The 16101-nt window shown below is 60.3% G+C and overlaps 1 protein-coding gene across 2 annotated transcripts; it reads right to left on the bottom strand.

Annotated features, from left to right (window-relative positions):
* Positions 1-708: 708 nt before the first annotated feature.
* ANKRD35 (ankyrin repeat domain 35) lies at positions 709-14486 on the bottom strand. Of its 2 annotated transcripts, none has more exons than XM_019484815.2 (13): positions 14281-14484; positions 11860-11990; positions 11364-11452; positions 10743-10807; positions 9737-9794; positions 9185-9255; positions 8945-9051; positions 8504-8688; positions 7286-7323; positions 4130-6385; positions 3727-3816; positions 3387-3452; positions 709-1509 (listed from the first exon to the last, which is right to left on the bottom strand). In XM_019484815.2, exons 1-13 carry the CDS (start codon positions 14317-14319, stop codon positions 1351-1353), a joined length of 3354 nt encoding a protein of 1117 aa, XP_019340360.1. In that variant the 5' UTR covers positions 14320-14484; the 3' UTR covers positions 709-1350. The 2 variants fall into 2 exon arrangements, with proteins under 2 accessions (XP_019340360.1, XP_014460155.1); XM_014604669.3 differs by having other exon boundaries at positions 1418-3026; positions 14281-14486.
* Between the last annotated feature and the right edge of the window lie 1615 nt (positions 14487-16101).

Raw genomic sequence — 16101 nt, 5'->3', positions numbered from 1 at the left:
GCCCAGGAGCAGCAGACGGGCTGGGGGTGCAGGTGGGGGATCCAGCCCCACCAGCACAGGCTGCCTTGTCCTCCCATGCCCAGCTTTGGGGAGACAGTGAGCACCTCGCTGGTGATGCCCATCCTGCCGTTGCCATCCAGACACTTGGCACCAGGAGGCAACCAGGCAGGAACCCGCCTGTGGTCCGGGGCCCAGCTCCAAGCTGGCTGGCAGCCCCTGCATCAGGGCATGAAGCAGAAAACTGGCAGCAGAGGGATGAGCTGAACCCGGAGAGGCTAACCCCCAGCACCAACACATCCAAACACTGAACCAGGATAAGCTCACCCAGTAAACCACAGCTCGAGCTGAATCACTGTGACCCATCCTATGGCAGTACCAGGAACCCCTGATGCTAGGTGCTGCACAGATCTGAGATGCAGAGGCAGTCTCTGCCCCTGGGACATCCGAACTGGTGCAACTCTGTTTTATGCTGGGGTGATGCCAGGCTCTTAATGCAATTGTTTCCTTGCTATAGGCCACCATGCATATCATAGCACTACCCAGGACGGGGCATAGGGAGCCCCTTCTCCGCTCTCAGCAGTGATCAGGGAAGGTGTCCTATACCACCCACCCCGGGCTGATGACAACGACCGTGAATTTCACAAGTAGAAGGCCATGAGGTCTGTCTGGAGTACCCCCGAGGGAAATCAAAATGTCCAAAGAGGTGAATGCAGTTTTGCAGCACTTTAATGACTATGTTAGACATGAAAGGGAAAGACCCAGGGCCAGCTCCAGTGCTGGGGAAGACCTGTCAAGTCCAGCCTGACTCTGGGGCAGTGAGGCTGATTCAGCCCAGCAGAGAAGATTTGGGCTTTTGTTTCTTTTCCAGATTATTTCTTAGTGGATTTAAGGCAGCATCTGGAGACCCTCAGAAGCAAGATTGGGCCCCCCTGGGTGGTGGGCATGTAAAAAAAACACACATGGCCAGAAAAAATCCCCCCACAGGACCCACACTTGACATAGACAAGATACACAGAGGGAAACTGAGGCCCAGAGAGGCACAGGACATGGCTTCGGGCACACTGCGAGGGCAAGAAGAGCCAGGTGTCCTGGGTCCCTGTCCCCCCCCACGCTGCCAGGCTGTCTTAGCAGCTGTTATCATGATGGCAGTTCACATGGCAGGGAGCAGACCCTGTGACATCTCAGGTCTTGTAGATGTCTCTTGGCTAGATCCCCGGTGCCCTGGGAGGCAGAGATCAAAGCAAACCCAGAGGCGAGCAATCGCTGCTTCAGTATCCTAGGGGTACAAGTCTCTTTCCACATGGGGTGAGAGTCCTGATCCTGAGACACGAGCCAGATCCTTGCGCAAGATCATTGCTTCCAGGACGCAGGCCCAACCCGCAGCTGCCATGGGAGGGTTGCAACCCAGCGCCTTCCCACGTCGCTCAGCATCGAGGGGTATTGCGAGTTCGACAGCTGGTGGCCACAGGCAAGCTGTGCTGCAGGGACCGGGGGAGGCTGCAGCGGGAACTGTCGACAGGGAGAGACAGGGTATGGGTCGCACTGTCCAGGACCGCAGGCAAGACAGACCCAGCGCACGCAGTGAGAACGATGCTCCGGTCGGACGAGATGGGATCGAAGTCGGCTTATTTAGCGCAGGGCGATTTGGAGCATGGACTAGGCCCCTGGGGCAGCACGGAGCAAGGGGAGAGAGTGCTCCCTACCGAGCCGCCCGAGGAATTCAGTGCTTCACCTTGGCTTTTCCCATTTTTGCCACTGAGCGGATGCTGCCAGTTTGCTCAGCGAAGGAAACCTGCACTCACCAGCCACCCTCTCACTTTAAAAGCCATTGGCCTGGTCTGCAAGCCCCTGGCTTTGCACCCCAAGCTGCTGTGACCACCCCTGCTCCCTCCAGCATTGCAAGGGTCTCAGCATGAGTGGGAGGACATCAAGTTGTGTACAAAGGCCCTTTGGCTGTGGCATCTGGTCTGGCCGTGGGGGGGTTTCCCTGGCCTGGGATCATGTCAATAGCTGGGATTTTACCCCAGGTATCAGGAAACAAGTGGGGCAGGAGAGAGATGCTGCAGGTCACTTCCAGGCTGGAGCAAAAGGCTCTATGATTGTCATCCGTCCCCAGGGCAGGACAGGTGGAAACCAGAGCCTGTGTGCATGTGTGTCTGTGTATATACACCACTGCCATCCCTGCTCCAAAAGCTCCTGTCACACAAGCTACATGAGAATCTCTCTTAGTTGCTGGCAGTACAGGGTCTAGGACGCATCCCTGAGCTAGTCCTGACAGCAGATTCCTATCCACCCCTCACCCACATACAGGGCATTTCAGAGCCTGCTCTGGCCCTTCTGCAACTACAGACATGGCACCAGGGCTCCTTTGGCCCAGGTGAGCCAGCCTCCCCTAAGATCTCCAGCACCGGAGACCCCAGGGCCCTCCCCCAAGAAACCTCAGGGGAGCCCTAAGGCAGTGCTCCAAAAAAGCAGGGTACTGCTACAGCTCCGTGGATATCACTGCCTCCTACCAGCCATTTTCCAATGCTGCATAATAGGTTCATTGGTTCATAATAGGTTCACACTCACTGTTAGGGCAGCAGTGAGACACAAGCCAGGACCCGCTCCCAGGGCCAGGATCATGCTAGATCGAGACAGAAGCAGAGCTGCCAGTTTTAGCATTTTAGACCTATTGCTCAAGCTAGGCACAAAAGGGGCATGCTGCTGTGTATTGCCCACGTGCCAGGAAGAGGCAGGGGCTGCAGGGTGAGGGGGGGAGCTGGGAGGTGACCCAGAAAGGATGGCTCATCTGTGAAGTGTGTAAAGCAAAGCCACTGAACAGCTCTGAGCCAGGCCAGTGTGCGGGCACCAGACGGGCACCGGAGGGGCCGTGGCAGATCCAGCCCTGATACCGGGGGCGATAAGGAGAGAGACACAGACACTCATTGGCTGACAGGAGACATCCCAGGCCCACGGCCCGTTCAGTCGTCCGGCGTCTTCAGGATCCGCAGCAGCATCGCGTGAACCTCTTCATCCATGAAGCCCTGAGCCGGAGGAAACCCCGTGTCCCATCACCACTGGGCCCTCGCTGCCTCGCTCCCCTCCCTGCTCACACGTTCCCTTCCGAAGTCGGCAGGCCACACGTCTCTGGACGAGTCTAACCCCAGCCTACCCTCCTTGGTGCCCCACTCCAAACCCCCTCCTGGAGGGCAGGGGAGGTTACAGCCACTCCCTTGGGCTTGCCCAGACCCCAGTTTTTAAGCCTCTGCAGTAAATCTTGCAATGGCTGCAGGGTGCTGGACACAGCCCCATGCTCCCATGAGAGGCAAACTGTATTGTCTGGATCGACCCCAAACCCTGCTAGCTTTCCCCCCAGTCCACCCACCCCAGCTGACGGTACCTACCTGGGCGGCGTTGAGCAAGTGGGTTCTGTAGACAGCAACTATGTCCTGGTGATTTTTCTGTTGAACCTGAGAGGGAAAATATGGTTGTGAGTTGAGATACACCGGTCATTCTTGTTTGTTCAAGGGGAGCAAGCTGTCACCGCATCTGTTTGCCCATGCAGCTGTTCAAAGCCGAAGCAGCACAGCAAATGCAACATGGGAGTTCCCAGCAGCTGCGGTAGCACCTGGCTGGGCATCCGCGCCCTGCACAGATGAGCTGAGCCTGTACCTTGGTTGCACCCCCCACCGCAGCTCCCAGTGCTGGGGCAGTCATTGTCTTGCACGGGACCCCAATACCCACCTCCATCTGCAGCTGGAGCTGGGCGTTCTGGCTGCGGAAGGACAGCACCTCGGCCGAGAGCTTCTCTGTCTCCTCCAGCAGCTTCTTAATCTGCAGAGCGAGGGCAGGGAAAACCATCAGGGGCAGGACGGGAGCTCCCCTGACTGGGCTGAACTGGGGGCACTGCCTTGGCCAGTCCACACCAGCTGGAGACTCCCCCCACCTCTACTTCCACCTTGCAGCAAACATCCTTCTCCCTCCCTTCATGGGCCAAAGCCATGGTAGGGGCAGGACAGTGCTGCTGTGACCTACACCCCACAGAGCCCTTCTGCTGGCTCCAACATGTGCAAGCCAGCTGGTCCAACACATGCTGGTCCAACGTGCAAGCCAGGCCCTGGGGCCCTGGACCCTCCTTGGGCCTCACCTTGCCCTCCTTGTCCTGGCAGGCCCTGGCCAGCTCCTCCGCCCTCTCATTGAGCTTCTCCACCATGTGCTGCAGCTGCGTGGCCTTGTCCCTCAGCACCCCGGCTTCCCGCTCCTGCTCCGCCGCATTGGCCAGCAGCTCCTGGCTCTTCTGCCTCTCGGCCATGGTGGCCTCCTCCCAGCGGGCTGACTCCTTGACCGCCTCCTCATACCGCTTCTCCAGGGCCCTCAGCTCCTCTTCCAGCGCCTCGGCCTGGAGCGCCAGGTCCCGCTGGGCTTTGTCGTGCTTCCTCAGGGCAGCCTCCTCCTCTGCACGCAGCTTGGCCGTCTTCCCGGCCAGGCTCTCCAGCAGCTTGCTCAGCTTGGCCGTCTCCTGGCCCCGACTGCCCAGGCCGACCCGGACGGCCCTGAGCGCCTCCTTCGCCTCACCCAGGTCGCGCTCCAGCTCAGTCGCCAGCCGCCAGGGTCCCACTGGCAGGTCATCCTTGGCGTTCTCCATTTCCTGATGGCCATTGGCATGAGCGGGGCTCTTGCATGGTGTGGCGGGAGCCTGGCAATCCTCCTCCATCTCCGACACCAGCTGCAGGGCCTCGTTGTGCTTCTTCACCAGGCTGTCCAGCTTCCAGTGCAGCTCCTTGAGGATGCAGGGGCCCAGGCTGTGGCCGCCCGTGCCCTCGGCCTCCCCCATCTGCTGCAAGAAGCCGTCCCGGAGAAGCACGATCTCCTTCCTCTGGGCCTCCAGCCTCAGCCACAGCTTCTTGGTCTCCTCTTTCTCGGCCAACAGCTCCTGGGACAGCAAGGCCACCTTCTGCCTCAGCTCCTCGACCACAGTTTCGGGGTCAGCGCCGGGAGCCCCATCGCCCTGGGGCCGCTCGCACAGGCTCCGCAGCTCTTCCTGCAGCTTCTCCCGCTCCTTGCCCAGCTGGGTCAGCTCGTGAAGGAGGCTGCCGTTGTTCTGCTTGAGGTCCAGCACCTCCTTCTCGAGGTCCGAGCTCCTCCGCCTGGCGCGTTTCTTGGCCTCCACCAAGCTGTTCCTGGGCCTCAGCCAGAGCGGCCGGCTGGTGCCATCTTGGTCCTGGGCCTTGTCCAGCCTGCCCTTCTCTGGCTCGGACAGGAGCTTGGCCTTGTCCCCGAAGATGTGATTCTCCTCCTCATGGTGACTGAAGCCATTGCTCCGCTCCTGAGTGGGGGAGACTGCCGTGCCGTTGACCGCCCCTGCCGGCGGGTCCTCGCATGGAGGTGCCGAGATGGTGGCTTGCAAAGGCCTGGCTCTCTCCAGGAAGCTGGTGTTGGTGGCCGCTGTCTTGGCCAGCAGGCGCTCCAGGCCCACCACCATCTTCTCCCAGGCCGCCAGGCTCTTCCGCACAGCTCCGGCGGGCACCACCTCGAGGTGCAGCTTGCCCCGCAGGGCCTCTTCCACCTCCCACTTCAGCCCCTTGTTCTTGGCCAACACCATGCCCTTCTCCTTGTCCAGCTGGGCACACTCCCCCTGCATCCAGGACAGGAGCTGCTCCAGCTCCTCGCCGCTGGCGGGCCGGGACCTTGCCCGGTCAGGGCTCCCCTGTTCATCCTGCTGCTGGGCAAGCAGCTCCCGCAGCCGCTGGTTGTCCCTGTCCAGCTCGGTCACCCGGGCCTGGAGCTCCTCCAGCGTCTCGCTCTGGGTGCGCTTCTTGGTCTCGTAGACGGCCAGGACGGCCCGCATGTTCTCCAGGTGGCCCTCCATCTCTTGCACCCGCCGCAGGGCGCTTGCTTTCTCCTCCAGCGCCGCGGCCACCTCCCCCCGCAGCCGCTTCAGCTCTTCTTCATGGCGCTTTTTCTCCTCCTCCTCCTCTCCAGGCCACTTCAGCCTGGCGCGGCCGCCCTTCCCGGTCTCTTGCTGGCTCCTCTTAAGCTCTTGCACTTGCTCGGTCAAGAGGTTCAGGTAGTAATCCTCTTCCGTGGCGTCCTGGCTGTAGTTGAGGCAGGGCATGGCGCTGGCTTGGTTCCTCCTCTCGGGCAGCAGCTGGTCCAGCTCCTGCACCTGGTCCCAGACGCGCTCCCTCATGGCCCGGCAGCCCTTGGCCATCGCCTGGCACTCCTGCGTCTTGCTGGCCAGCTGCTGCTTCAGCTGCTGCACCCGTGCCTGCTCGTCTTCATAGCGGCACCGCCACTCCTCCGCGTCCAGGTCTTCCGAGACGTCCCCATCATCCTCAGTGGTCCCCTCACTCTGCAGGGTCAGGCTGCTGTCGCTGCTTGCCAGGACATTGCCTCCCACCACCTGAAATGCCACAGAAACCCAGAGGTCAGAGGCCCGAATGGAAAGGGAAAAGGAGACAGTGGTTAAGGAGGATGGCAGGGGCAACCTTGTTGGATGGCGTGTCAACCCTGAGTGACACTTTGATCCCCTTCCCTTGCCCGATAGGCTGCTCTGCTTTCTGCTCCCTGCCCTGTGCTCCCTATTTGAACTGTTGCTCTGCTTTCTGCTTCCTTCTGCCTGTTCCCTCTAGGATCTGCCACGTGCCACACAGAGAGGCCTCCCATGCCGCTTGCACTATGTGTGCTGCAGGTTGGCCACCTCAGCATAGTAGATGCCCAGATGTTCCCATTATGGGTCCCTGTATCTCTCCTGGCCTCAGTTTCCCCTTCTGGCAAGCAGGGCTAATCACCATTTCTTCCTCCTGCCCTGGATGTTACGCTCCTCCTGTGCGTATGTACAGCACCTTGCACACTTTGCAATGAAACTAGGCACCCACTATCCTAGGGAGGTTAGTAACAGAAGGCTCCTCCAGGGTAAAGTCTACACTGCGGGGGCTGCTACTGCTCCAACTATGGCAGCAATGCCATGGTGGTTTGTGCCCTAGTGTAGACACCGCTGTGCTGCAGGAGATGTTCTGCTCCAAGCAGCAGCTCTGCTGGCAGATGCTGCCTCCTGCATCCACCCAGAAGGGTCCTGCCACTCAGCACCCAGGAATGGACCCTGCTGGCAGCCAAGTGAAGGGGGTTATTAACCCTTTGGGTTCAAGCCGGGTCAATCAGCTGATTTAGCTCTTAGCTGGCTTTTCCAGAGAAGCCCCGGCCACCCAGTTCTGGGCATCCTTGGTCCATCCAACCTCCAGGGCTGCAGACTTTGTTGGCTTCTGCCAACACACTCGCTTCAGCTGCATCCGCAGGCTCTTACCTGTGTCTTGCTGCTTGACTGGCGGGCAGCTCTGATCTCTGCGGGACGGAATAGAAAACCTCAGAGGAAAGCAAAACACCTACGCAGAGCCCAGGCTGGGGAGGCTCTGGGGCAGCACTGGGCCTCTGCGTCCCAGCTGAAGCCTAGCTAGCAAGGCGGGTCACAGTGTGGGACAAGGGCTAGGACTTGCTCCAGCAAATCTGGCTAAGCCAAAAAAAAATCAAACCCAGGAGTCCTACGACACAGCTCCCAGCCACTGGAGGCCTGTCCATGCCCAGTGCTGGGTAGGGAACCCAGGGGTCCCAACTCCTAGCTGCACCCCCTTGGAGCTGCCTAGAGTTGAGTGGGGAACCCAGGAGTCTCCTCTTCCATCGTGAGGATCAGACAACATCCCACCCGAGATCTGGGAGCTCCACCTCCCGCTCCCTTGCTTTAAGAGCTTCCAGGTAAACTGAGGCACAGCACCAGAGAACAACGAGGACACTATTTCAGCTGCAGCACCAGGAGCCCAAACCTCTCACTTCCCCTCCTGTGCTTTAGCTGAAAACATGGGCTTCCTCCCTTTCTGCAGACCCTGTTATTCTCATCAGCAAAACTTTCCGGGGCTCTTTCGGGAACATTGGGTCAGTGGTGGGGGGAGTTTATTTGCTTTGTCCCGCTGCCTCATTGCCATGGAAATGCCTGGCTAGCAGGCAGGACGACCTCTGGATACGACATGTGGCCAAGCGCCGCCAAGGCCGGATATGGCTCTAAGAAATCAAAACCAGCTGGGGAAACTGCCGGAGTCTGGAGCCGTCCCTGCAAAGGGACCAAGCCAACCAGCAGGCAGGGAAAGGCAGGAGAGGAGAAGCAAGCAGCCCACAGCTCTGCATGGAGCAGCTGGAATCAAGGGGGCCCCTGCTTGTCATCCAAATCCACGTGATCAGTCTAAATCCAACGGCCTCAGCTGCTTTTGGGCAGGAGCCCTCAGCTGGAAGAAGTGTGTCCTGAGGGACACGTGGCTCTTGCATTCACCTGCAGCCCTGAGCCGGGCCTGCCTGGGAGGGCCTGTGCATCTGGGAGCGGGGGGGACAGATGGGGCTCGGCTAAACCGCGCTGAGGTGGGAGCAAGCATGGTGTGCCCACTTGCACCCAGCTCAGGAGCTGGTTTCTGCCGTGGGTGGGCCGAGGGGGGCTCTCCGGGTGCAGAAGGGGCAGCACATGGCCCCCTTTCCTCACCTCTCCTCTTCTTCTTATTCAGAGCCCGACGCAGCAGCCTCTGCAGCGGGCGGCTCTGAGCCCGTGTAGCGTGATTCAGGGCATCGTGGCCTGCCCCATCTGCCAGGGCAACGTCCGCTCCGTGGCTGAGGAGCAACTGGGCCAGCTCCGTGCTGCCCTTCTCACAGGCCAGGATCAGAGCAGTCCTGAGAGGAGACGGGGAGTGGAGCCTGGGTCAGGACACCTCAGGGCCGAGTACGTGGAGACCCACTGGCCCACACTATCCCAGCCCGGGATGCTTTCTTAGGTACCATGGGAGCACCAGGGAGGTTGCCAGCCTATAACACCCATGAAGCCACCCATGCCTGGCACAGCTCCATGAAGCAAAAGCTTCTGAGAAATTTTGCCACAATGCCCTGGGTGGTCTCCAAGGTCATCCTCCCCAGCCCGGGCCAGACTCACTTCCCGTCCTTGTCAGCCAGGTCGACCTTGGCCCCTCTCTGGAGCAGCTGAGAGCAGATGGCTGCGTGGTTCCCCTGGGCTGCGATCATCAGGGGTGTCTGTCCACTCTGCAGGGAGATGGGGCGGTTGGCATGGGGGGGCTGCGCCCACAGTGCCAGGCAGCCCAGCACCCCCAGAGCAAGCCGAGTCACCAGGTCCTTATATCGCCCCCAGGGCCCAGCCCCTCACCCCGGCACTCACGTTATCAGCAACGTCCAGGAAGGCCTCATGATCGCACAGCAGCAGCACGCTGGAGGCACATCCAGAGTGGGCTGCAGAGCAGAAGAAAAGGGGCAGGGGTTAGGGCACCCAGACCTCCAGCCTGCCCACAGCTTGCAGAGACAAAGCGCTTCACTCACAGGGGCTGGGAGTGGAGTGGGGAGCAGCAATAGGCATTTCCCCCTGATCTTCATCGCCCGAGACCCCTAGAAGAGTGGGTTGCTTTGCACTGGGGGGCTCTTTGGGTGACAGGACCCCCAGGTGATGCATTCCCCTCCAAGAGGTTTTGTCCAAGGGAGACAAACCTGGCACCAGGCTTCAGACCTTGCAGGTCACAGGAGCCAGGGGCTGGGCCCAGACAGGGCACGGTGCCAGGAGCTGCCAAGGTGCCCTGTCTCACTAGCTGGCACAGGAGGCCGGCTTCAGGTCTCTCTCACCTCTAGAGCTCCTTCCAGGGGTGAACGGCTTCAACCCCCCATGGTGGACATGCCCCAAAGTGTGTGCCACCCTGCAAGATGCCCCCTGCCAACTCACCGGCCCAGTGCAGAGGAGTGCGGTTCTGCCCATCCACGCAGTCCTCGTTGGCTCCATGCTGCAAGGGGGACACAGAGCCTTTGGCAGAGCCCTGGCTAATGGCTGTGCCCCCCTGATGCCAACCAGGCCTCCTGCTCTATGCCACCCACTGGTGAGCACTAGCCAGACCCTCCATCCCAGGGAAGGGATGTGGCCAAGCATTTCCATGTACCCTGGAGACCCAGTGGTGCACAGTAGGGTGGCTGGGCTGGAGGACACCTGGGTTCTTTCCCCAGACCTTCCTGACTTTGGAGCAAGCCCCTTGACCCCCAGCTCTCAGTGGGATCCCTCCCTTCCCTGCCAACATTTCAGTGGCAAGCGGCTCAGGGCAGGGCCTTTCTCCCGCTGGGTTTGTACAGCACCTGGCACCCTGGACTCTTGGGGCCAGGGAAGCAGCAGCCTCCTCATTCCCAGCCCTGCCACTGACTCAGGGCATCATGATCCCTCCCTTTTCCCCTCCCTGGAAAAAGGGGTTAATTATCCCTTGCACTTGGGGCTGGGTTCATTAATAAGCCGCGTCGCCCCGGGGCTGGAAGCGCCGCATGGCACTGACAGAGCTGTCGAGCAGGATCCCAGCCCCCCACCTCCCGCAAACCTGTTCTGCCTCGTTGCACCAGCCCCGCACCGCTGAAACTCCCCAGGACAGGCCCTGCCGTGAAGCAAAGTGACTAATCCCTGATACCAGAGACGGGTATCGGTATCGGCCCCGCTGAGCTAGAATGGGGCTGAAGTCCCCTTCCCTGCTACCTTGCTTGCTATAGCTCTAGCTCTGCTAGGACCCTAGAGTTGGGAACCCAGGACTCCTGACTCCCAGCCTCATCCTGATCCCCCATGGATGCTTCTGGCATCCCAGACCAACCTGGGAACCCTGATCCCTGTCCTCCCCGGCAGAGAACCTTGTCTGGGCTTGGACCCATGTGTCCAGGGCCTGTGGGGAAGGGGGTGGGGGTGTATCTGCCCTCCTTACCTGCAGGAGCACCTTCACACACTGGGGCTGGCAGGCAATGGTGGCCAGATGCAGCGCACTGCTGCCTGGGGACAGAGCAGAGGGGATGCATCACCCCATGGGCACAGAGAGCGGCCAGGTGACTCTGCAACTCACCGGGTGAGCACAAAATTCATCAGTTTGACCTCTTTCTGGCATCAGCACTGCGGGAAGCCCTGAGCCTTGGGCAGCACGTGGCTGAGGCACTCCCAGCAGGGCATAGGGGTGTCATGCCAGCCCCTGAAATAGGTGGCTCTGGACACTCTCCATGCCAGGACCCAGGTAGGACTCCTTGGGTGCAAAGCCAGGAGATAGGTAACTGCAGGGGATTTGCATGGTGCAGCACCCCCACCCCCTACCATCTAGTGGGAGCCTGCGTGTTGTGGGCACGCATGTGTGGGTGCCCCATAAATGCAGGGGTACCAGGCCGGCTGCACCAGTGACATGCTCCAGGATGGCCCAAACCTAAAGGCCTGAGCCAAAGCCACTGAAGTTCACCCAGACGCCCCATGGCCAAGGGCTGGGGCTGTTGGAACATAGCAGGAGGATAGCAGTGGATCAATGGCCCAGACATCAGCCCCATCCACCCCGGCACCCACATACCATCATCGTTCTTCTGGTTGACCTCGGCCCCATGGTTCAGCAGGAGGCTCAAGCACTCGGTGAGGCCCTGGGAGGCTGCGATGTGGAACCTGTGGAGAGGCAGATGTGCAGGCATGAATGGGCGCCCAGGACCAGAAACCACTCCAGGGTCTGCGCTGCTGGGAATGGGCAGAGGGGGTGGTGGGACAAGCCCCAGGGCTCAGGACATCTGGGCTCTATTTCTGCCTTGAACAGAAGAGTGGCAGCTAGCAATGGGGAGCCAGGACTCCTGGGTCCATTTCTGCCTTGGGAATAGGAGCAAGGGGTAGGGGTCCAACCAGAGTCCACGGAGCCAGGACTCCTGGGGTCTCCTCCTTGCCTTGGCTGGCGTATCTAGCAGCAGCAAGAGCCTCTGTTGGGCTGTGGATTTATCAGAGGTGAGGCTCTATGTCTGTAGCAAGATGCCTGGACCCCATCCCCACTCCCAGCAACAAGGAGGACAGGAAACCGTACATACGCGGACTGGCCCAGGGCATTGAGCTTGGTGGGTCTTGCTGTCTTCCTGGCAGCCAGGCTGGCCACTCGGACCACGTCCCCCTTCTCCACGGCCTCAAGAAGCTTCTGGTCATGCTTGTTCCAGCTCTCTACCTGCAACAGAGATGGGAGGGTCAGCCTGGGGCCAGGCAGAATCTGGGTTAAACACAGGAGCCCCCCAGCCTTGGCTTTAAAACTGGGCTCATCTGGATATGACTGGGGACAACTCCCGCCTCTCTGTGCCTCAGTTTCCCCGCCACTGCTAAAACCAGGGGGTGATGGAGGCAGGTGAGGCTTCTATGTCCTGGTGTGGTCAAACCATAATCTGTCACAGTCAACATGCAAATCCGCCCCTCCCCACCCCCCCAATATCTGCTTGAAATTGCTGCGCATATCACATGCAAAAAAATACAGTAAGAGCAGTTTCTGTCACATAAGAGGCAAGAATGCAAATAAAATCTGCCTGGACTCAGGGAGCACAGCAATGAGCAGTGATCACCCTCACTGCCACTATTCAGTGACTTATTACAAGGAGATTTTTTTTCCCATCATCTTGTCTTTCAAATGCAAGGTATTTTATTCCCGGGCATGTTATATGCTAGAAAATATGGTATCCAGAGAGGGTGCAAAGCAAATACGGAGCTGCAAGAGCTCTCAGCCAGCCTGGACCTGAGACCCGTGGCCAAGTAGGGCAGGGAACCCAGGCATCCGGGGGCACAGGTCCTGTCCTGTACCCCCAGCTGGAGCTCTGCCATCCCCCACACGTGACTCCACGCCCTGCATGCGTGTGGGGGTGGTGGCTGTTGCACAAGGGGGTTGCTTCAGTTCCCATTATGCAGTGAGCCCCAGGGGGTGATCCTTGCCACTGGCTGGGCCAGGGGAGGCATCACTGCTTCCTGGCTCCACCACCCAGGCCAGCCCATCTGGAAGGGCCTGGCAGTGTTGTCTAATGGTTAAAGCAGCAGGTTGCCCAGGGAGGGAGGCCCAGGGGTTGGAGCTGGCGGACTTGGCATCAGGACTCAGTTTTGCAAGGCCACACAGATTCCTGGGTTCCCAACTCCCACTGTGAACACAAGGGAGTCACCACCCTGACCCATGCCTCACTTTCCCTTTCTGTATAATGGGAGCAATCGTCCCACTGCTGCCCTGATGACAGGCTGTTGGGCGCATGAAGACACAACGGCTATTCCCCAGCTTCTGCTCCCGGTGCCAAGTGAATGGGGGATGCAGCCCCCCAGTTGCCTGCAACCTGAGAAAGCACAATCTCCTTCCACTCTCTGGCAGTGGAGAATCCCCTGCTTCTTGGCTATATAGGACTTAGGACACATAGGTCTGCAGGTCTGAGTCCAGCCAGCAGGGGGCAGGAGGACACCCAGGCCCTTCCAATGCATTGTGACATGCTCCACCGCAAGGCAAAGCCTCACTGCAGGACCCAGAGGCTCATTATTACCATGGATGCCCGGAAAGAGGTGAGACCAGAGGCTAGCACACCTGTCCAGATGTGCAGGGAGGGGGCAGGGAGGGGAGGAGGAACAGCCCCTCTGGACTGACGCACTTGCGTCCCTGGCTCCTCTAGCACAGCCTTGGCCCCAGGGGTCTGGCCCCGGCTTTGCGACATCGCCCGCCTGCGTAATAAAGCAGCCCTGCCGGTCCGGCCCGTCGGGTTGGGACGCCTCCTGCTCCCCTCCCTCCCATGGGCGCCAGCCTTAGAGCTCAGGTGGCTTTGAGGGAGAGGGCTGCACCCCCAAATCCCCCTGCCATCCTGGGGATCCTGGCCCCGACCCCCCTTGCCCCACCTGCTCTAAGCCCCAAAGGTTGTGTGGTCCAGTCCTTGCAGAGGCACCATGTGCTGGTGCCCACCCTGCCCTTCCCAAGCACCAAGCTGGGGGCACTAGCTCAGCCCATAGACCTGGGGGAAGAGAGAGGCAGCATTTCACCTTCCAGAGGGGGGAAACTGAGGCACAGGGGAGACTAAGTGACTCACCCAAGGCCACCCAGGAAAACAGTAGCACAACAGGATCCCCGACTTCCCCAACCTGTGCCCTAACCACTGGGATATCCTTCCTCCTCCACCCCCACAGCCCCAGACACACACAAGCCCATGCTGTCCTCAGCCTGGGTAGCTCTCACCCTGCTCCACAGAGACCCCACTGTGCTCTATGGCTTGGCCAGTATGCCAGCCAGAGCCTTATACTGGGAACCAGGGCTGCACCTGTGCCTTCTGCCATCAACCCAGGACTAGCCCCTCCTCTCCCAGTTAGCAGGGCAGACTAGTCACCCATGGGCAGGGAGCAGACTCCAGTACCAGGATAATCCTTTTGCTATGGAGTGGCACCACACTGGGGCACGGTGCCTCCTATTGGGGTGACCCCTGGCAGATAGACCTGAGCGCAGCATCACTCACCGCCACCTGCGAGCTGGAACAGGAGAACATCTTCTTCATGCTGCCAGGTCCAGACAGGCACTGACATGTGGGGGGCTCACACAAGGACCCCAGGGCCGAGAGGCCTGGCAAGGATCCCCGGCCGGGAGGTGGCAGGGGGAAGGACAGCCATGAAGCGGTGCCCCAGAGGCTGCCAAGTGGGGAGAGGTGTGTGCAGCATCGGGGTGGCGCCAAGAGCTCAGCCCTCTGTGTCCCCTCCCTCTGCCTCCCTGCATCTGCTGCTGGCTCTGGGCCCAGCCTGGGCTTGGCCACAGCAGGAGCTCCCAGGGTGCTGGAGTGGGGGGGAAGGGAGGGATGCTTCCCGCCTGCCCCCCAAGCCCGACCCAGCAGAGATTGCACTTGAGCAGAGCTGGGGGGTGCTGCTACGTCCCTGCAGCTGGGGAAGGCCTGCGGGGGCATGCAGACACAAGCGCAACTCTGTGCAACATTCAGCCAGGCCCCCAGTCCCCGGCCACCCCCCAACCCCTATCCCACAGCTTTCTGCAAGCTCCATCCTGCCACGACTCGGCTCTCACGACCCGTCACTGCCTCTGGGTCCCATCCTGCATCTCAGCTGCTCCCCCGTGGGTTTGGGGCAGGCAGAGATGCTGATGCTGCATAGGTGTTAGAGCAGGGCCTGAATAAGGACCCCCACCCCCCGGTAGTCATGGACAACCTGGGCTGTTAATGACATCCAGGCTGCTCTCCTGCAGCTAGGGCTGGACCTCCACCCGCCCGGCACCTCCAGCATGTGCTGTTGGCACAGATGGCCGCGCCCGCTGCTGAAATGCAGCCACTTCTGAGGTGTGGCATGGCAGTATGCAACAGCGTCACAAGATGAAGGAAAAGCCTGTGCTTGCCGGCAGCAGCAGGGGAGAGGCGAAGGGGGTAAGGGCAGGAAGGGATTGACTGGATGTCCAAACACAGGCTCCAGGGCAGTCAGTAGGGACCAGGAGAATCAGAGAATTGCAGCGCCAGCGCCCCCTGCTGCCAGGTTGGGGCATCACGCCAGGGCTGGTTAGGAGAAACCCTGAGCTCCTAAAGCATCTACGACCAAGGGAAACATCCCCCCTGCATCAAGGGACACTGCCCCAGGGGCACAAGACTTCACCCCCACAGCCCCTGGTTGGGCACCCCATCCCAGCACAGCCAGCCTCCTCGGGATGCAGCAGGGGGTCCTCTCAGACACTCCCTCCCAGGGGAGATGAGACCCCTCAGGGGATAGACCCAAGCCCGATGGGAACAGGGACACAGCAAGCCGTTCCCTGAACTCCCCCCATGTGCAAGAGTCAGCTGCCCTGGCTGATCCCAGAGCGGGGCTGTCCATGTCTCCCAGAACTGGGTGTCCAGGGGTGGGGGGTTACATGGATCAGACTAAACCTGAATCCCAGAGATGCAGACAGATGTGACTCTGGGATGTGCTGCGGGGGGACGTCACCTCGTTTCTTTGCCACTGACTTAGCCAGATTCACCGAGGGGGTAGGCTCATGCTTGGAGGAGAGGGATGTCGGTAGCTACTGAGCACGGGAGTGAGGGGCACGGCCTCTGCATCACAGCCTCTTAGACCGTCAATGCTGGAGGCTGCAGGGCAGAGGAACAGGGGGAAACCCTGCTCAGACCAAGTCACTCTCCCTTCTGCCGCCGGAGCCTGGGCAAGACGGACCTACGTCTTGGCACATGGCAGCTCTTATGACTTTCAGAGGCCAAAAATGCAGCAACATCTCCCCCAACAGCAGTGAACCGTGGTCACAGCTCCTGTCCCGTGAACTCCCCTGGGGCACAGGTCTGGCCATGATGTCCCTG

Source organism: Alligator mississippiensis, chromosome 15 (genome assembly GCF_030867095.1).
Source record: "Alligator mississippiensis isolate rAllMis1 chromosome 15, rAllMis1, whole genome shotgun sequence".
Taxonomy (NCBI): Eukaryota; Metazoa; Chordata; order Crocodylia; family Alligatoridae; genus Alligator; species Alligator mississippiensis.
The sequence above is the reverse complement of the archived record's forward strand: the minus strand, read 5'-3'. Positions and strand labels throughout refer to the sequence as shown.